Raw genomic sequence first — 21554 nt, forward strand, 5'->3', positions numbered from 1 at the left:
GTAAACCCTTTTAAGAAGTATTTTATCTACATTACGGTTTTCGGTACATTTATGAATGAAATCAACTTAATAATAGTATTTCTCTTATAGGCGCACATAGGACTTTATTTTCACTCAATAATCATTCTTTGAGAAAAAAATAAACTAATAATAGTAGTTGATTTTCCCAGGGAAACAACGACAAACATGTAATATTTTTTTAATTATCAAGAACAACCTTTGAGGAGGTTTTAAACCCGAAAATTACCCTATTTACCTGTATGCCATTCCACCCCTCAGAATATTATTTTAGTTCAAAAGTGAGAGCAATGCATTAAAAATAAATTGATCAACGGTTCTATACCGTTAAAATGATATTGCACTGTTATGCTGAAAAAACACGGGAACAAAAGTAATCTTAAGGCACCAATGAATGTTTGTAGTTTTCTTCTTCATTTACAAGTAATAACCTTATTCTTCAATAGATATTTGTAGATTGCAGAGTTCAAGTTATTCCGAAGCATGAATTTAAAGCTTGTCAACCATATATTTACTCCTTCACTTTCTGATATAATTTTCACTCACTCTCTGATTGAAATTTCGTGGAGATGCTTACCATTTCATGAACACCACTTGATTGAAGAAGTGCGCATCTAGTCTAGAAATTCCATCGAGAATATAAAATTCCTGACCTAAGATAAATGCTTAATAAATGCTCAGCATGTTTCTTCAAGGTAGAGAAGTCTTAAAGAAAGATGAATGAACTTAGAAAACCTATAAGAGATTCTAAATGAGTGAGAATCCTGTAAGCGTAAAATGGATGAAAAAAGTGAGCAAAAATTGGAAAATGTAGGGAATGGCATTGTAAACAATCTATAAAGACCAGGACTAACCAATGAAAGGTTTTTTATTCACCTATGTTTCTATAATTTACAAAAACAAAAATATAGTATTAGGCTCCAATGGCATTTGAAGCCACAACATATACCATTATCTTGGCTTGGCTTATTTTGGCTTATAACTCTTACTACTCCCTCAAAACAACATCTAGAAGCATACTCAATAGCAACCGAAATCGCAAAAGTAAAAAAAACAGTTATCAACCCGATGGTCTGATAGATAGATGAGTGTAGAGCTCACCCTATACTAAGCCCAACGGCATTTGAATTCAGAGCAGGGTAGCTAGTTCCTTTTCTTGGGCTGCCAATTGGTTTCCCAAGAAGATCTGGTACCCGGAAAATCACACAGCTGGGGGTACCCAAAATCCTGCCCGGGAATCGAACCCGTTCACACCGGCAATAGCCCAACTATTCCCGGATTGCCACGTCCCATATCGCAAATGTATGATTTTAAATAACAAGAGATGCAGTTAGAGAGTAACCAAGGCAATTGATAACAGAAAACCGAAATGAGTGCCGTGAGATTGAAAAAAATAGCATGACCGCGTAGGAGACGGAATGTAAAAACAAAAATGAAGAACTCCAATGGCCAATACTGATTGAATGGCAACGTAATACTTAAACATTAACCCAATTAGTGTTTTGAATACCGCACTATGTCACGACGGAACAGCTACGCGCGTGTCTACACGCGAGTTTAGGAAATCTAAGCAATTTCCCGTTTCGGTAGTATATGTATGAAAACATTTTGTTCCCACCTGAATGTGAGAGATTATTCCGGAGCTCGATTTCGGAGAAAAAAATTAGAACTTAACTCGTCATCGTTTTGTGTATGTGATTAGTTATATTATATTAGCAATGGCGTCACGCTTTCCATTCATCCTCGATAAACTTTTGCGTCGCAACACGGGAGGGTTGGGAACCACTGACCTAAGGATTCTCATAGCTTCCGAAATGGGAAGGAGACCTGTTGGGGGGGGGGAGAGAAGGGGACAAAAGGGGCTAAAGACGACCTAACCAAGTTTCTCTCCCCTCCCGCCCCTCGCCGCAATACGAAACTGATGGAATGACACCCAGAAAACACCTCCCCTGTCCCCCTCTTCTCTGCATGGCCGAAACTAATCCAATTGCCACGCGGACGTCGCCCCGCCCACCCACTTACTCTTTCTGGCTATGATGTCCATCGGGTCAAACTCTCTCCTGTCTATTGACTCCTTGAACAAAAATGTTTGACCATTTATTAATTACGTTTCACTTATCTTGTAATTACTCTTCAAGTACGTGATTGACTACAGTCGACGGACGGAGAGTAAGAACTAGATAAATTCAAAATGTTAATTGTTTATGAGATGCCAACATTTGCCGGACTCCTACGGGATTTTGGATTATTTCACATTTCAATCAGTTAAAAGAAAACGGACTAACATGACCTTTTTATTAGTTTCAAGATCAACTTGTTCTGCATAAAACGATGGTCAAGATTAAAAAGAGCCATCACTGGACTTTCAGCCTTTCTTGAACACTGACTGAAATATGAGTTGGTTATCATTAAAAATTCGCCATTGGCGACAGAGTGGTTTTCTTCATTTTCTACTTTAATTTCTGTACTTTCGCTCTAAGGTGGCGTTTAAAATTCTGATTTATATGTGCTTGAATTAAGAATATTTTTTATCAATAAATTAATATTACAAACAATTAATGTTCGGCTACATAGATCTTAATCACCCAGTTTTGCGAAAGAAACTGGAATGGAGAGATAATATAGAGTATCTATAACTACATGTATCAAGATAACTTCGTTTTAGTACTTTTCCAGCATTAATTAATCGAATAATATAATAATTAATTAATCTAATCATAAATCAAATATATGTTTTAATTAATTGTGTGGAAACTCCATCTGCACATACACATCCACTGAAAATAAATGTATTTTGTATAGCCTGAAAACGGACTTCTGGGTCTTCGACTGCCATCCCATCCTGATTCAAACTCTGGTTGCTAATGGTTCAAGGGCACAGACTATTACAATTATGCCATACGAGTTTATTCGAACGCATACTATGAAATGGAAGAAAATAGTTAAAATATGAGTATACACCGCAAAAAAGTTGAGTTTCCCTTATGTATTCATTACAAAAATCGAGCCATTTCTCAGAGAAATTGAGGAGCACAGTGCAATTTAAATTTAAATTTTTGGGGAAGCGATTGTGGGTAAAAACTACATAATCGTTACCGATAAATGGATTAGCTATACTCGATTACCGGCATCGCTGAACTCACCTACATCCTCACATACCCCCTCTTCTTCCGGTGCTCTAATCAATAACACCCCCTCCCCACCTACATCCCCGGCCATCGGCGAGAAAAACATCCTCTCTTCCTCACCCTGACGCGGAATTCCACGCAAATTGTTTCGATAAAATAGCAGGTGCCTTGGGAGGCAGGCAGGTTTGCTGACGTCCTCCGCTATTCCTCTCCCAGCGAGGAGGAGAAGGGGTGCGGCTTTGCGATTGGGAATCAGGGTAGTAAGGGAGGAAGGGAGGGGTCCGAGAGGGGATGACGGAAAGGAATCGCGAAGGAAGACAGAAAGCCGGACATGTGCCAGAAAAGGATATATAAAGCCCCTCTCCGGGACCCATACCCTTTCGTAGGGTGTGAGCTTGCAAACTGAGAGGAGGTAGGAGGAGACTCCAAATCTATCAATCACACGGCGGATCGGCGATTTCTAGAAAGAAAAGACACTCTTCCTTCTCCCTAGCTGCAGATATTTTTGACGGACAGCAAAGAGATCTTAGAGAAGAAAACAAAGAGGAGCCCGTATTTAAGTCACTAATCAGCCGAATTGTATATCAATGATACCATTATTATTCTTGGTGTTCGTCGTCGCCGTAAAGGTATTCAAGAAAACCACTCCAAATGGTAAGTGCATGTTTATCTTTCCCATAACATTTATAACATAACTTAGTTACACAATTAATTAAAATTAAGTAATCAATTACCTTATGCATTAATAATTTACTTATCCTTTCAAAACTATGAAGTAATTACATTTCATTAATTTATATCCTTATTCCAGCATTTTTTTTATTTGTAATTGCCTACATCTTGAAAAGACATGGATAATTACGTAAGCAATTAGTGAAAAGTTGCATGAGGTCATTGTTTATTATATTGATTGGCAGTTGTTAAAGTATTAAACGTAATACGAAAAATATTGGTGACGATTTTTATTACCCTAGACTCTGAGTTAAATGAAAATTATAGCGTATTCCAATTAATGAAAACGCGTGCTGTGTAGTTGCTGATATTTAATTATTGATAAAAATACCTCATTTATAAGGGAATTCAATAGAAAAAACTTAAAAAGCTTCATAGTTAGTGTGGTATTAACTTTCCTACATTTATAGATGGTATATAGTACAATATAAAAGATAAACGTGTAAATATTTTAATTGTGACATCACCTGTGACTGTCAACTATTTGAAAAAGTTTTTCCCCCTTCTTTAAAGGAATTAATGTCAAATATTTGTGAAATATGTCATAAAATACATTCTATACTCGTTCTTTTCAATTTTAACGAGAAAATTCTACAGTCTATTGATTCCTTAGTGCATCTTTGATTGTTGTGATTCAAACCATAGTCGTTAAGTCAGTGGAACTAAAATGCATCAATTTATCTCTCATTAACTACTACAGACATAGTGAGAAGGCTGAGTTTATTTCATGGCAAAAATAACTTATTTCTAATTATATGATCAATATATCTTATTTAACCTTTACAATTCCAATTTCATAATTTGTTCTTTTTCCTTTCAACCTTTTTTCTCCGATAGGTAAAATCACTGTATACTTAGGAAAGCGGGATTTCACAGACCATGTTGACCACGTCGAACCTATCGATGGAATCATTGTGGTGGAAAGTGATTACCTTAAAGGGCGGAAAGTCTTTGGACAGGTCAGTGCAATTAATATGTAGCCTAATAATTACCCAGCACACCAATTTAAGTTTATCTTATTTGTTTGATGAAAAGATCGTTTGCCAACTGAAGTAATAAATATTTAGTTCGAGCCTCTTAGTAACTGTCGTAGTCATTATTTTTTCTACCATAGATTTGGAAAGACTTGCAAGAAGTAATTTATAATTGTATGATACCCGGATTTTTTTAATGTAAAATTTGATATGAGTTGCATATCCTTCAAGTACACTGAAGTTATAAATTCAAAAAGATTCATAAGCTCATTACTTTATCATTATTTCACTCTAGCAAAACTGCGCGAATTACATCACAGATTGAAAATAAACTTTTAATGGTGGAGATCATTACCCGGGAGATCAACTACCTTATGAAAAAAATAATTTAATTGCCCTTTTACAAAAGAGTCTAGATGTCTTGAAAAAATTATCAGCTGTTAGAAAATAATTTCAAAAAAAATTTCTAAATTATGACTTCGCGATGATAAATTGAGTACTAAGGCCTCCCTGTTTTCTTTCATCTATCTTTTACATTTATTATGACAATTTACATGCTAACTTTTTCTGCTCAAAGCATCACTATTTCCGAGGCAGCCAATGCGCCAGGTGTATTACTTTTCAGAAATAATAAGTACAGCCTTATCTACGCATGTGAGCGTTTTTATGCGATAATTATGGGTTTAATTTTCTCGGCGGTGAAAATGCTAACAAATAGTAGAATTACGTTAATATTATTACACAATGTAATATATTTCAATCGCGAAATTTACATTGATGATAAGACAGTTAAATATCTTACTGTTAAGGATCCCTCGGTGTTAGACTACGGAATAATGAAGGACGATGAATTCCTTAGGTGCTACGGATTACTGTTCATGGTTACACTCTCTTTCTTTTCCTGTCTTCAGGTGACCACCACATACCGCTATGGGCGCGAGGAAGATGAGGTGATGGGAGTGAAATTCAGCAAAGAACTGATCATCGCCACAGGACAATTAGTACCACCAGTTCAAGAAAAGCAGGAACTCACTCCCATTCAGGTATTATGCCTAACTAATTGGTTACTATCGGAAATTCGCTATAATTCTCGGAAAGAATACATAGAGAATGAAAAAATAAGCAGTGGCCATCAATCGCAAAAACAGAATATGAGGAAGAAAACCCTGTCCATAACGTGCATTAACTAAATATTACAAGTTCGAATACGCTGAGTCATCATTTACAATTTTTCCCGATTAAGCGTAAAATCGAATTGAAAATTATAACTACCAATATTTTTATCTTTTCATTGACTGCTCCGTTTTAATTTAAAAACTATATTTGAAACCTTCTTATAGCTTTTATGAAATAAAAGAAAAATTTCCACAAATAATGAAAATTGAATATTTTCTTGATGAAAAAATTAAATGTCGAACTTTAACTCCTATGCGTCTCATTTTGGAGGGTAAACATGGGACTAAAAAATTCATCCCGATCCAAAAAAATAACTTTATTCTTGAACCCTCCGGCATTTCAAACTTCCCCACTTTTTTTTAACACCGTTCCATACGGATATTGCTAACCCCTGTGATTAAGTTTCCGTGCATCCTACCTTTCTTTTGATTACCAACACTTTATCTTTCCCATTTCAACAGGAGCGTCTGCTCAAGAAGCTCGGCCAAAATGCATATCCATTCACATTCAAATTCCCACCCAATGCTCCCTCCTCCGTGACGCTCCAGGCAGGAGAGGACGACAACGGAAAACCTCTCGGTGTGGAGTACTCCGTCAGGACTTATGTGGGTGAGAGTGAGGAGGACAGGAGCCATAAGAGATCTTCCGTCAGCCTGGCCATCAAGAAGGTGTGTATTTGTGGGATGAGGAGGGTAGCCAACGGTTTTCTGATGGTTGGACGTGCCGTTCTATGGCACGTCAACATTCAAGTTATAGGTTCCGTTGCTAGTGTTTTGAAAATTAAGGATTGGTTTCTCTTGAAATTTCTCTACTGGTTCTATTTACGAGTTGGATCGAATTAATGTCAAATTCACCTTTACTGCGATTGTTATAAGAAAAAATTATTTTGGGTGATTTCTTGTAAAAATTACGCCGGAAATCCCACTCCGCTCCGGCTCACTTTCTCATCAACTAAGCCCGCTAATTCAGACGTAAGCGTATCAAGGTGATCTTGTATTTTTCCTTATTCCGGAATTTTCAAACAAAATGCTATCAATTTCCACACATTCCGTATGCGTAACTCTAAGTTAATCATCTTAGCATGGTAAAATTAAAATTCCTAATTAGCCCAAACGCACACAGAAAATTAGTGTGCTTTTTTTGAAAGCATAAAACACTGATTGTGATTTCACCATAAATCCTTAGCTATATATTAATTGATACTCACAGACTTAAATACACTTAAATATCTTATCAAATTTTGAATAACGAGGGTAACCTTAAATAAACAAGTCGATTTATTTGTTTTGAATCAAGGAGCTTCGTTTAACCTAGCGAGCCTGTCTTGGGAGAGCGGTCTGCTATCGAATCGCGGTTGATCGAAAGCGGCTGAAAAAGGGGAGGAAAGAGAAATAAGTCGCCTAATATCATCCCTTCTTTTTTTTTAACCGACCAAATTTGTACGCATGGCCAAGTCGTGTAATGAATTTTTGTCGGGAAAAGGCAGGGGAGCAAATTGAGAAATGAGAGAGAATAAAATTTGTCCCGCAGGTTGTCTAATATGTAATAATAATAATCACTACGTGGAACAAATTTCCCTAGAATCATCCTAATTTAAGCCAAATAATGAAATATTGAATTGGAAAGGAATAAAAGGATCGTTAAGTGGTGCTAAAATGGTTTGATCCGTTTAATCCTCTCATTTTGTCCATCGTAGCGTTGATATTACATAGTGTTCTTGTTTTGTTTTTCTTATTGAACGTTTCTAGTTACCCATGTAAACACACTAATCCCAGAATATCACTCTGAGGTTTTTATCATGTTTCCCCACCCGAGAAAAAGTCTCGAGCCTGCGGCCTTCGGCGCTGAGCTTGATCACGTTTTCAACCTTCCCAACGTCAGAATGAAAGATATTATGCTCATTGATTCTCAGTGAAGATTTTCATGCATCTCTGAGCCAATTAATTTTACCAAAAATTGTGTGAAAAGTATGCTACAAACTTAGTTTAGAAGAGAGCAACTAACATGCTGACGTCAGGGGTAAAACGAGCAGAGTTTACCTTGACGGTAAATCTTTTAGGTATTTTTTTTGTAATTATGGTGTCAGAAAACTAATGCATCAGTTCAAAGTGAAAATGTTCATCCCTCCTGACCTTTATATCGGAATATATCGCTCCCTATCGAGGAACCCCCAAAGTCGCATCTTCGGGTCTTCCTAATTCTAACAACAGGATAAGGGGACTTGGGAGAGAAGCTCTAAAACGGCCGTCGATGTCTCAACTGTGACGCTCCGTTGAGCGCGTTCGACAGAATTATTAGCAGGTTACCTACCTTCAACTTGGAGTTACAGACACGCCGTACCCGAAAAAAATGAACGGCCGCAGAGTAACTATCTACCGGAAAAAGAATATTTGCTCTGGGCAACCGGTTTCCACATCCACGACGTGGATCGTCTGGAGCAAGCATGATCACGGGGCAGAATATGGTCACACGATCATAATACACAAGTACCTACTGCATTGTCGAAAGGATTTCGTTTTTTCCCGAAAAGATACCTGGCGATCCGACAGTATTCGTGTAATCGTTCTGCCAGTTGCTAAAAGTAATTCGATACCCACAATTCTGTCCATCTATCGCGATGGACTAAAAGATAGCCAATGCGTTTTCAACCCTATCTAATAAATCTGTATGATAACATTCACTCGCTTACCGATTTTTTTTTTAATCATTTATTTGGCGAAAAGGCATTCTGGATTTAAAAAATTGAACTTAAAATATATATTTAACATTAAGATACATAAAATCAATGTCTCATTTTATTGAAATCTAATACAAAGAACATAGAGGAAAAAAATATTTAAAACACAAAGGTTATCTTGGGTTAGATTGGGATATGAGCAGAATTCTACTGACATACCTTACATGCAGTCCCATAAAACCCTTTTCTTTTTGAGAAAAAAATGAATAGTTGAATTAATCTATTTGATAGAGATCAACTTAAACCTATTTTGTATTTATAATGGGGAAATTTACAAAAGTTTTATCAAGGTAACTTTATCGCTGCATACCGGTATGGAATTCACGTTGGCCTATGGATACTTTAAATTAAATATATATGTACATGTCATGATTTTCAATGTTGGCTTATTTCCTTCTAGCCTTCTCGCACCAAATTAATGTACATATTCAACTACTTCCATAAGTACTCATCGTTCCAACACCCCACTTCCCATTTACCCCATACATTCCCACCATCTTCAAGCTCCACTAACTATATCTGGGTTTTGAAAGATAGTGATAACCTCTTCCCTAACGAACCAGCCGATATCGAAGGGACTACGGAAGTCATTTTATTTATACCCTCTCTCTTTTTCCCCTTTTATAATTCACTTCATCCAGCTATTCTTCATCTTCATGTGGCTATCCACATATCGTCTCATATTTGGTATCAATTCTTCACATATTCGTTCTTCAATGTCATCACTTAACAGCTATTATCAACGCTACTACAACAAAGACGACCTTTTAAACTTTACCTTTTCTACTTTCCACTACTCCCGTCTCCTGTGTTTATCTAAAATCTTCGGACTAATTATCCTTAACCTACTTTGAAATCAGCAAACAAATATTTCCATTGGAAAATCTTCTGATAATCTCAGATTTTTACCTTATTTTTTCAGTTGACGATTTCAGGTTACAGTATGCATTGCATATCAGTTGCACGCGTTGATGGTTCAAAAGCCAGCTCGTTTCAATTTCCGCTGATTAATACATAATGTATTCTGATCTTGCATCTTCAGATTATCGATAAAATGTCCAAATTCGTATTTAGACCTCTCATGATAAGGCGCACTGAGATAGAATACGTTTGTTAATCAGTTGTGAAAGATATCAGAGATCGCTTTCATGAAAACACGCACGGTTAAATGAACGCCGTGAACTGAAATTGCACAAAAAATCGGTTATCAGTATTTTCATTTTGTAATGATTAAAATATAGATATTCTACATTTTTTTCCTCTGAGTGATACTATAAACTGACGTATGAAACCTATTCATCGAGGTTTGAAGGTCGTGTCAAGAATAGATTTTAAATGTAGGTAGGCCTACCATTTCAGTAGAAAATTTTCAAATCCTTTGTTTTCATCTGCAAATTTACGCCAGGTCATTTATTGCATTCGTCATTAATAAAATGCCATTTTTAAAACAATTTTTAATTTTTCTCATCATAACTATCCTCCCACAATTTTATGGTGACAGAACATAAAGTTGTAGTAATGTAATATAATATATTTTTATCGAAGAAAACAAAGCATCTTATTTTGGAATAAATATGGGTTTCTTAAAAAGTAATTCTAATCAGCATAGAAATGTAATCACTTGATTAGAGACGTAGTCTGTAATTTCCCACTTAATCAGACCTATGTTGCTAACCCGCCGTCCTCTTTTTATTCAGCTCCAATATGCTCCGGTCAGCCGTGGTCGCCGTCTTCCCAGCTCCCTCGTATCCAAGGGGTTCACATTCTCTCAGGGTAAACTCAACCTCGAGGTCACATTGGATCGAGAGATATACTATCACGGCGAGAAGATCTGCGCCAACATCATCGTAACCAATAACTCACGAAAATCAGTGAAAAATATCAAGGTGAGGATTTCGAATCTTAAATCTATTAACTTTTCCCAGTGAATAATTATAATAGCGAATAATTATAATATCAATGCCAAACCAATGCTCTGGCAATCGAAGTATTTTAACAGGGCCTTCTGTTAAATATTCGTCGGCCGCAAAGTCAATGAATGGAGGAAAGAAGATACAAAATAGTGTGTGTGCGTAATGTGTAATTTTTGTATTAAAATTAATCAGAGTATTAAATTTCAACGGATATTGCGAATATTTTTATGATTTAAACTTTGAAGTTATTGTCTGGAAAAAACAAAATAATGAGATACGTGATAAAAGTTGATCCTGATTATTTCTTTATGATGTTAAGTAGATAATAATAGTAAAGTTACAGCAGTCACAGTTACGCACTGACACGCAATGTTAGTTTACGCTTATATGCGTGTATAACTCTGTTCAACAATCCAGCGTGAAAAATTCAACCTGGATATTTCGACTCCCTCGTAGAGGTATTATCCTGCCATGAAAGACAATTTCTATAAGTTCATTATTCTCTACCCCGAAAAATCAATTGAAATCGCCAAATAATATCTCGACTCTCCAGCAAACTCAGTCTGACTTAAATCTATGAATACTTCACACATTTGGCAAGTTGATATTTTTATTTATTTCATCTATTGTTAGTAATTTTTCAATTTATCATCAAAATAATGTATTTTTAAGTCACCATATTTGAATTACATGCAAAATGCCTTCTCGTAAACACACTTGTAAACGAAAACATTGCCATCTTATTTGGTTAACGTTTTTCTCAAAAACACCTTCCACGACTCTCGAAGATATTCATAGCTTGACTGTATTGCTTTTTAAATAATTTTTGTGATCGATCGATCCATTCTCCAAACTGACTTCCAATTATTTCCTCGTAAAAGGTTTTTGTGGTACAGCACTGCGAAGTAACCATGGTGAACTCCCAGTTCTCCAAGCATGTGGCCTGTCTGGAGACCAGGGAAGGCTGCCCCATCACCCCGGGGGCATCACTCAGCAAAGCATTTTATTTGGTGCCCCTGGCCGCCTCTAACAAGGACCGGAGAGGAATCGCCCTAGATGGACACCTCAAGGTATGGTCTATCATGCCGAAAGGGACCCAAAATTCTCAAAACGCACAACATTCTATCTCATTGCAACTGGAAAGTATTTAAAAGGTAGCTTGAATAAAATCGATCACTCAAAGAACTGAGGCTAAAGGCCTGTATGTTCAACCGAAGGAAGTCTTAGGTACTGATTTTATGAAATATGAATACATTCAGATATTTTAAAAATAATAACTTTTTAGCATGCGGAATGAAAAAATACTAAAAAATTGGAGCCTTACACGAGGCATTCTAAAAGAAGAACCATCTGAAACCCTTCATTTCTTTCATCGCTTACACGCTGAGGAAAAATTGTTTTTGGTTTCATATAATGGGTATACTATGATTTGCTATTAGTTAAGTAAAATATACTGAAAAATCTCTTCGTTTTCCTGCACTTTAGGATGATGACGTTAACCTAGCTTCCTCCACACTCGTGGGCGAGGGCAAGGCGCCTTCCGAAGCTTTGGGTATTGTCATTTCATATTCCGTCCGAGTGAAGCTCAACTGTGGCACCCTTGGAGGAGAACTCCAGACCGATGTACCCTTCAAGCTACTGCACCCAGCCCCAGGTAAATGAGATGAGCGAAGTGAATTACATGCAACGAGGTAGAGTTGAATGCGGGCATAATTTAACCGAAGCCTTTGTTGAGTTCATAGCATTGCCCGACTTGACTCGCTCGGTGGGGTCAATGGACGAGTGTCAGAATTAGCGAGTCATAATTAACCCGAAATAAGAAATTAGAATACGGACTCCGGGATGAATGGGTAATTTGTTTTTTCTAAGCATGAGTGATAACTGAAAACATCGGGGAATTATTTTCAACATTTTATCATAAAAATCCATTTTTATATCCTAATAAGGCATTTGAGTATATTTACGTTTATTTTGAGTATACTCCTCGTATTATTTCCATTTAAAAATAAATATCTTGCTTCTTAGTTTTCCGTCGCCAGACTTAAATCGTAAACCATTGTACGAAATTTGTTATTAAGAAGAATAATAAAACTAAAACAGACTGTTTAATGACTTTTAGTCATGAAAAATGTTTAATACAATATTAACATATTCAGGCACGTGTACAAAAAAATTGCCAAAATTAGGGCATTGGATTTGCACTCGAAGTGGGAATAGATAATGGATCTCTAAAGGGCGGACATCAGTTCTTTAAGAACATATCCTTTATCTGTTACTTTAAATATCAGTAAAGTAGCTATACTGGTTAGAATTTCATTTCCATCATTTCAGTATACGTCTATCTCCAGTCACTAGCGCTTTCCATAAGATTAACTTAATGCCTATATTTAGTAGTTATCGTAATAAGTACGGTTTTATGCATGCATTACCAATTCTTAATCAGTTTAATGTGTTAACTAATTTTTAGTAAGATTTTTCTCGATATATTTAGAGATTTCCAGTTTTGTGATCATCACTTATCTAGAGGGCAGAGGGGGCAGAGAACTGCCCCGGGCGTCACTTATAGTGCACTGCAGAAGCTGACTAAATTACCACAAATAGAGTTGAACTGAAAATCATAGGGGTAATGGATGTTCAGTTAACATTCAAATAAAATTTGTTCTCTATACAGATTAAATGTAGACCAAGTTTCATTCAAAATTTTTTCCGTCCAATTCGTAATTCAAATTTATCATTATTGCAAGTGCATATACGATAGTGCAATAGATAGTTTCCAGCTCGACCTAATTATATTTCCGTATTACTTTTCACAATTGCGTGTTGCCTATTCAGAAAGAAGTTTTTTAATCAATGATGTAGGGAGAGAGAGAAAAAAATTAGGTTTTTTCTCGAGATATCTAAATCGCCAATGTTTATGACGAGAAGCAAGATGAGATAAACATTATTAAAACTGCTGAAAAAATTGACGTTACACCTAAATGGAAAACGACACAGAACTAAATTATTTTAAAAAGTCAATGAATTATTATATTAACAGCCTACGTTATCTAGCGCTTTTGAATGAAAACATCTTTTATACTCATCACGATTTATCCTCAGGAAGTATTAACTCGTCAGTCATCAAAATTTGCCCGTGTTATTGTTGTCGACCTTATCGTTGAACCGACCTTTGATCATACTGATGAAAAATGCTCTTTGATACGGAATAATCAGCGATGTATTCACAGAATGGCCGTATGATGATGGTTCTATTCTAGGGAAAATAATAATAATATCGCGCACCCGGAAAAAACATAAAGTTGTAGAAAACAAAAGGGTAAACTTACCGTCTTGTGAGTCAAGCGAAACACCGGAATAAGAGATGAAGAGAAACGAAGCACTCAGGTTCCTGGCCGAGGTGCAAGTGAGTAGGATTGGAAGCTTGCTTCCACACCACAGAGACTTCAACGACTGCTTTTCATTCCACGGGCAGAATTAAATAGTGAGACTATATACCAGCCAATGGTACAGCACAAACAATGCGAACAGTTGGGGCAAAAACTGAAGTAGTAGGGATGTTAATGAAACGTCGGTCATACGAGTATCTTTCTCGATACTCAATGAAATATTACGGGCCGTATATGAAAACTGTGAAATATAGTCACGGGTCGGATGGTGCCTATAAAAAATTGAGTAAAAAAACCAAACAGCGTAGTTGGTTGGAATCGAAATTCCGTGACTCTTTTATAGGAGCAATGTGTATGTAATGAAATGAAATATTTTTTCCCTCTGAAAAAATTTGCCCGGGCGTCCTGGGAGATCACAGCTGCTAATCTCACGTGGAGGGTTAACCCTTTTTTTCGAGGTTCACGACCGTGATTCAATGTGGAGACCGGTTGCGACGAAACACCTTCCATGAATACCCACACCGTAGATAATCTCGTGCCGAGGGATCCTGCACCGTTCGTGATGGTTTCAGTTGAAGTGCTTCCAGCAATTTCCGGTCACAAGCTGGGCAAGAAATTTTGCATTCATGTGGCCGATGAAAGCTTATGCAGAGCGTCAACAAAAACCGGTTAACTGGTGTGAAGTTACTTTTTTCCAAAATTATGGGATATTATCAAAGTATATATATATAAATAGTTTTGGTATAATTAATGTGACTGTTTGCTCATTAAAATAGATAAATATCGTACCACCGTCACTAGAATAGGGTCATAATATGACTTTAAATCAATTTATATTTATTCCATTCCCTGTCACTTGTCTTTATATCTATCCATTTGGTTTTGCTTTGTGAATTTTGGTCAAAAATAAAATATTATGATTATAGCTTAGCCATCAGCATTACTGATTCCGAATTGTAGCAGTGTCTCTTCTTTCATTTTTTATCAATAAAATTAGATTATTTTATGAATTTATCAATTAAATTCACCCAAGACAGACACATACGGATGTATGCATGATGTAAGTGTGTGCGTGTATATACGTGTGCATGTACAAAACTCACAAACAAAGAGATAACCTTTGTAGTGAATAGATTTATTACGATAATAGCAAAAAAAACACCTTTGCGTACTTATATTGGGGCAATTATAACCAATATCCTAAAATGTCTGTAAATGATTGTCATCAAAAGGAAATATTTATATAATAGTAGATTTTATTCACATAGTAGGCTTTCATCAGAGGTATAATGAATTAACAGCATCCAATACATGTACATATTGAATACACGATAAGGGGTTATATTTCTGATCATCATGGTAGCTGATTTTGCGAGATTTAGTCCATAAAATGAAAAATTCACTGTTATATTTTGAATAATTTTTGTAAATAACAACTAGTCCGAGTAAAATTAATTTTACAAAGGAAATCTTACACCAGAGGATCGGTTAAAGAAGACAATTCCATTGCTGGAATTAAAATTTTGAAACGGGTCCTTGGTAAAATGGTTGCTGAGCCAAATACTGTCTCCGGGTAATTTCTTTGGACAGTTCAATGAAAATTCATACACTGTACAAAATTCAATGATTATTTGGAAGTGGACTATTTTGCGAGCATTAGTCCTACTATACACTTTCTATCTGCATAGGGAATCAGTCATTTAGAGGGAAGTCACGCTTCATAAGCAAAGTAGACTGCCTAAGTGTTCTGTCACGTCACGTCCTTATTTCTACGCCAAGGAAGTGTTGCTCATTTCTTGAAACTCACACCTGTTCGTCCCGATGACTTGCAGTTAGAAATGGGGAGTTTTACGTGATGTGCTTGTTTTGACATGGTAAAATGTAAATATTCTCTACCCTTAGGCTCTATGGAGAAGCAGAAGCTGAACGCTGAAAGAAAAGCCAAGTCCATAGAAAGATCACGCTATGAGAACTCGTGCTACGCTGACGACGATGAAGACAACATTGTCTTCGAAGACTTTGCCCGCCTGCGTCTAAATGAACCAGAATAAAGTGCAGGTAATGGAAAAATGAACGGAGGCCCAATGCGAGAGGCGAAGGAAGATGGGAAAAGGAACTCGCATAGTCAAGCAAACAAGTCATTACTCACCCTACCACGAAGACCTAGAAATAAGATAGCACTTGCGAGAAATTTCGACTCATCTCCTTTACCTTCGGGTCATCCAAAAAAAGAAATTAGAAACCATCAAAAGGAAATTAGTAGCCAGGGTGCTATCATATTCTACACTATTTAATTTCAAAATTTATGAAAGTTTTCAAATGAGCTAGGAGTGTGTATTAAAAACCCACCACACATTACGTGGCTTCAATTCAATAGAAGCAAGCAAATATTCGTAGGTTGTTTTAATTGCTTTATAATTTTCGAGCAAGTGAGTTTAACTGGTAATATTTTATTTTTTACGTCTTCTATGGAATTCTTTTGTTTGCATATGCTGGACAGTTATTTTTCTAATATTACTGCAATGGTAAATAAGTTGATGCGGTGAGCAGAAAGCCTTATAAATATGATGAAGCACACTTTTAGTGGCTGGAATAGGAAGCTTTGCTTTAAAATCATGTTAAAACGAATGAATGGCTTCTCAAATAAGTTTAATTGTGCTTTATTGCAGTAAACAACCCACTGGGCTATCTGATTTCCACAAAAAAATGTAAAAATTAAATTTTTACGCAGTCTACGTTTTACAATTTGATTGGTTTTGATGTATTTTGTGGATATATTTATCTGTATATGATTATAACATGTGGTGTGTGGATTAATTTGACATGTCTTTTAATTACCGTTATACCTGATTGAATGATCTCTTTACACAATGAGTTTGTAAACCAAAAAAGAATGAATTATTAATAAACTATGTTCTCAGTGAAGCGAAATATTAACTCAGGAGCTTAATATGTACTCCCATCCTTACGAACGTGCGTAACCTGAAAGTAGTTTATGTACCTAAAATGAATTATAGTTCACATCCTGACGTCAGCCATGATATAAAACAAACACCAAATGCATATTATTTCTTAAACTAGCAATATTATTGAAACTATAATATCCACTGGAAATTTTAAAAGGCCATTAATTCTAGGCTTTCGAATGAAAAGGACGGTTACAAATCTAACGCTGTGAGCATATGACATTTCCTCACAACTTTTGGAAGCGTCAATGTATGGACATTTGAATAAAATTACAGTAAATAATACATTTTATAATTCCTTTGCCGAAGCGTGGCCAATCATTTCATTAATTTATGAGCAGGAGTATAGCAAAAATATTTTACAGAAATAACACCTGACTCATAATAAAAACTGAAGAAAATCAGTACTCAACTAGTTCCCGTATTTCTCCAAAAGTTCCATTGATCTGAAATTGAAGTCACTCAACAGGTTTGTTCTTGCGCGTTCGTGCTTACTTATCACGTGCTTCGTAGGGCTTTTAATAAAATTCATTGAACCACTTGGAATACAAGACTATACATTTTGGAAAAAGAAAATAAACGCTGTCACCATTTAATCTTCAATCGCCCCGCTATATCACTAGGGAATTAAAGTAACGAAAAGTAACGCAATTTAACGACCATAATTTCGTACGTTTTTATGCATATGGGCAGTGCGATCCTCCGATCAATCAGGGTATTGTATTCAAGTATGCGTACGGTGCGATAGAAATGACCCTGATTGGCCCGAACAACCTTCACCATGGGTGGACTGCATGAAGGTATGATAACTCATCCCGTCGATACCTGAAATTTAAACTCATGAAAGTTTTAATGGCTCGAATATCTAAAGCGTACGTTTTCTAACATCTAGGTAAGAGCTGGGCACAGGAGTGCGCTCCAGGGAATTGATATAGAAGGAGTAAAGCTTTTAAAGATAGCTGAAAATAGGAGAGCAGGAAAATTTGGAGAAAGCAAAACGTTAAAGCAATGCATTACCATACGATGTACTGTACTCATATGGTTTTTGGTGTATTCTTTTCTGGTAGATGGCCAAAGTGAAGAGTGCTGAGGGAGCATAAAGAAGCGGCCGATTATTAAATACAGAAAAGCTTCAAGAAGGCATCATCGATTTGTGGGACCATTGCCACCTTAGTCTCCCAGCTGTCATCCTGCATTAGGATGATATGAAAGCAGCCAAGAAAAAAATGCCAGAGTTAAAGCTAAGGGAAGCCCAATAGTATAAATTGATGGTCATCATTTAACTGTCGCTTTCCAAAACTTTCTCGAAAATATCCCACCCGAATATTCGTGTAGGGCGGTTCCGCCACGTAAGTCCCATGCGGTTTGACATTAGATTGACTTTCCTACGTCCGAGGGAAAATCGGTCCTTGAGACGAAAATTTCTCGAAATCATTGATTGCCAACAGGTGCGGTGAACCGTCATATGGATAGGCTTTCGGTGGAAAGTTGACCCAATCCTTAATTCCATTGTGCGCGGTTTTTACAATGAAATTTTCCCGCGGCGATACATTGTCCGTAGGTATTTGCGGCTCGATCACTCAAGAGAAACGAGATATCAAACTGTCAGCAAAGCATCTGCTTTCACTAAGAAAATTGGTTGTATGAATCAATCTATTCATCTCTCAAGTCATACGGAAGAACATTATCTTATTTCCTATAATTCGCAGGGCATGATAATTTTAGATCCCAAAGCTCTCTGATGCTCTCCGAAAGATTTTTCTTTTTATTTCTCACTTCACGGCTGAGTTAAAATTCCAAATGTGGTGGAAGTTATACACTTATATTCCGGTTCCTATCAGAGCCTAGCAGACGCTTCTGAAACTCGCCTGCCATGTTTCATCCAACTGCGGAAAACCCTATTGGAGACTAGTTTAACCTTGATCTAAAAAGGACACTGTGTCGCTTGATAAATCTGGATCGTTAGGATATTAGCAATGGAAAGTAATGTTACCACCAGAGCGCCAGCATCAATTAAATCCATTGTTTGCATTCTTCAAAAATCCCTACCTTTTCGATGAAATGGGTAACCTTAATCTATCTCGACGGATGATTGAGTTTTTGAAGATGAAGTTTAAAAAAAACAGAATTGACTCTCCAAGGGAAAAAGGGAAAGCAATGAAAGTTAGGCCGTAGCCCTTTCGATAGAACTTTCAGATTAAACCAATCGATGGTAACTTACCAGGAGTGTAATAAATAATTAAATATAATAAAACATATGTAGTAAATTATATATAATATTAAATATTATTTATATTTTATAAATACATATATATAATATAAAAGTATTTTATGTCGCATAATTGGTCTGGAAAAAATTTCAGTCAATTGTAAATCCAGCCCTTTATTCTAATCTAATTTCACTCCCAAATATATGAATGGTACTTAACGTCATTAATTAATTGCAGATGACTAATTATTCGTAATTCCGTAGGATATTACTAGTATTAGGTACATAATGTGAACTCATCAGACTCCATTATGTGTGAGAGATTTGTTACGTTCCCTGGATGTAAGAGACCTCGAGCACTATCGTGAAGCAAGCTACTCTCCTCCAATAATATGCAGTTGCGCTAAGAATCGCGCTTTATTGAGATCACCATTGTGAAATTTTAAGAGCAGCTTTTGATTTTCTTCAGCTATCGTTCAAGTAACTGGGACATACACGCCCGTGAGTTATTATGGGCGTGTCTATCACAAAATCAACGATTACTCCCCTTGACTCTCACTCTTCGTGACAGTTTAAATGAATTTTAACCATATTCAAATATTTAGTAAGACAATGCGCAAAATCATAAATTCGATGTCTCAGCCATTGGATGGCATAGAGAACAGGAGGAAATATTAATACCCTTAGCAATAGGAGAACGTTAGAAAATCCATATGCATGGGCTCTTTAACTTCAGATTGGTGAATGGTTTGCACCCTGTAATTTGCTCCTCCTAAATCGTCACTCCATTATTCGCGCAGGGTAAAGACGAAAATAAGGGCTCAACCACACTATTAGTTTTCAAGTGTGTATTCGTTTAAGCATTCTACGAAAGGACACATGCCACTGGCTGAGAGAGTTCCCTGAGGCAAATCAAATGAGTTGGAAGATACTAAGAATTTCTAATGTTCCAAAACACTCGTAGTAGCCTGGCTTTATCAAACTCTAATAAAGAATTCACCTTTGCGGAAACTTCAAGGTTTATGCACGCTTCCTGGAGTCATTTAATACAAATTTAATCTCTAGATATACTCAGAGACTATTATAAACTCAATAAGATACCATTTAATCTATAGCCTCTGCTTTTGCCTGCGTCATATCATTAATTACTGTGAGTGCAATTCTTACGCCACATATTATTCTTATTAAACATTGTAATATTATTATTTTGCTATTTTATTTCGAGTATAATACCCATTCATTATGGAAGTAGAAATAAGGAAAGGCACATTGCTCGCAGTGCAAGGAAGTAAGAATATTTGAAAAATCATTGCATTGCAAAGTATGAAATACGTGCATTTTAAAATACAGCCTTTATAACATGGTTTAGAGCATTAATTTAGGTTCGTGTTTTGTGAGGCTTGGAGATGTAGCAGTGCTTAGGTAGTGAACTCATTAAACATCTAACTAGACCGAAAACCTAGGCTAAAATAAAATATAATTATTATTTCGGGGGTTACCAAAAATATTCATTTTAATGAAATTTTATCATTCAACTACTCCAAAGACCAAGAATTCCGCCTTACATTACATCATTAGCCAAGTGAAAAATATTAGTTTCCATTGTTTCTTCCCGTATTCGGATGTTTCCAAATCTGGAGTAATTAATTTTTAGTTTTCAAATGTTATCTCATTTTCGTTAGTCGTTTTGGGTAGTAAAGGTAGTTCGTTTGAGAAACAGATGTTTTTTGATGGTAGGTCAAGGTATTACCCTTTACATCTAGTCATAGTTATTCAGTTGGCTTTGATGCAATCACCTTACCCATTATCATTGATAAAAAATAGACGAGAGTTTTTTTCCCGAAATTAGTTGGAAAATACGATGGTTTGATGACAACTATCCAAAATAATCTCATTCTATGGAGGTATTTAGTTAAAGCATGAGCCATTAGTAGACTGAACATTTGTTGAACTATTTTATGATTATTTTTCTCGATTGATTTCCTCTGTGCAATTCTTTCTCAGGCAATACAATAAGCAATTGATGAAGTTTCTATGCACAAATAGCTATGATTATCACCTCATAGTGTATCGAAAATGTTATAAGTCCTAAGAAAAATTGCATACGAGACCCAAATTAGTCGAAAGTCATGTAAGAAACCAGCTAATGGTATTAATGATGAACAAAAAATTAATATAAAGATGCATCGATGGGTACAAAACGGAAAATAATTGAAATCGGAAAATCCTCAACCATTATACTATATATTTTTGCTGACGTACCTGTGGCAGTGTTTTGACTCTGACGTTAGCACAATCATTGTAACCAAAATTAT

At 36.1% G+C, this 21554-nt stretch overlaps 1 protein-coding gene across 1 annotated transcript; it reads left to right on the plus strand.

The window, feature by feature from the left end:
- The first annotated feature begins 3517 nt into the window (after window positions 1–3517).
- LOC139701028 (arrestin homolog) lies at window positions 3518–16989 on the plus strand. The gene is made up of 8 exons (XM_071599589.1): window positions 3518–3800; window positions 4716–4837; window positions 5764–5895; window positions 6490–6696; window positions 10463–10651; window positions 11560–11748; window positions 12164–12332; window positions 15967–16989. The coding sequence occupies exons 1-8, from the start codon at window positions 3734–3736 to the stop codon at window positions 16113–16115; spliced, it is 1224 nt and encodes a 407-aa protein (XP_071455690.1). The 5' UTR covers window positions 3518–3733; the 3' UTR covers window positions 16116–16989.
- Window positions 16990–21554: the final 4565 nt, after the last annotated feature.

The sequence above is a fragment of the Hetaerina americana genome, unplaced genomic scaffold (genome assembly GCF_022747635.1).
Source record: "Hetaerina americana unplaced genomic scaffold, ioHetAmer1.1.p SCAF_11, whole genome shotgun sequence".
In the NCBI taxonomy this organism is placed as follows: Eukaryota; Metazoa; Arthropoda; class Insecta; order Odonata; family Calopterygidae; genus Hetaerina; species Hetaerina americana.

What these genes read in the sequence shown, in the direction of transcription:
- LOC139701028 (XM_071599589.1), top strand. Translation starts at nt 3,734, where the DNA reads ATGATACCATTATTATTCTTGGTGTTCGTCGTCGCCGTAAAGGTATTC. An exon ending in AATCAGTGAAAAATATCAAG is followed by an intron (nt 10,652 to 11,559) that starts GTGAGGATTTCG and finishes TCCTCGTAAAAG; the next exon opens with GTTTTTGTGGTACAGCACTG. An exon ending in GCTACTGCACCCAGCCCCAG is followed by an intron (nt 12,333 to 15,966) that starts GTAAATGAGATG and finishes CTCTACCCTTAG; the next exon opens with GCTCTATGGAGAAGCAGAAG.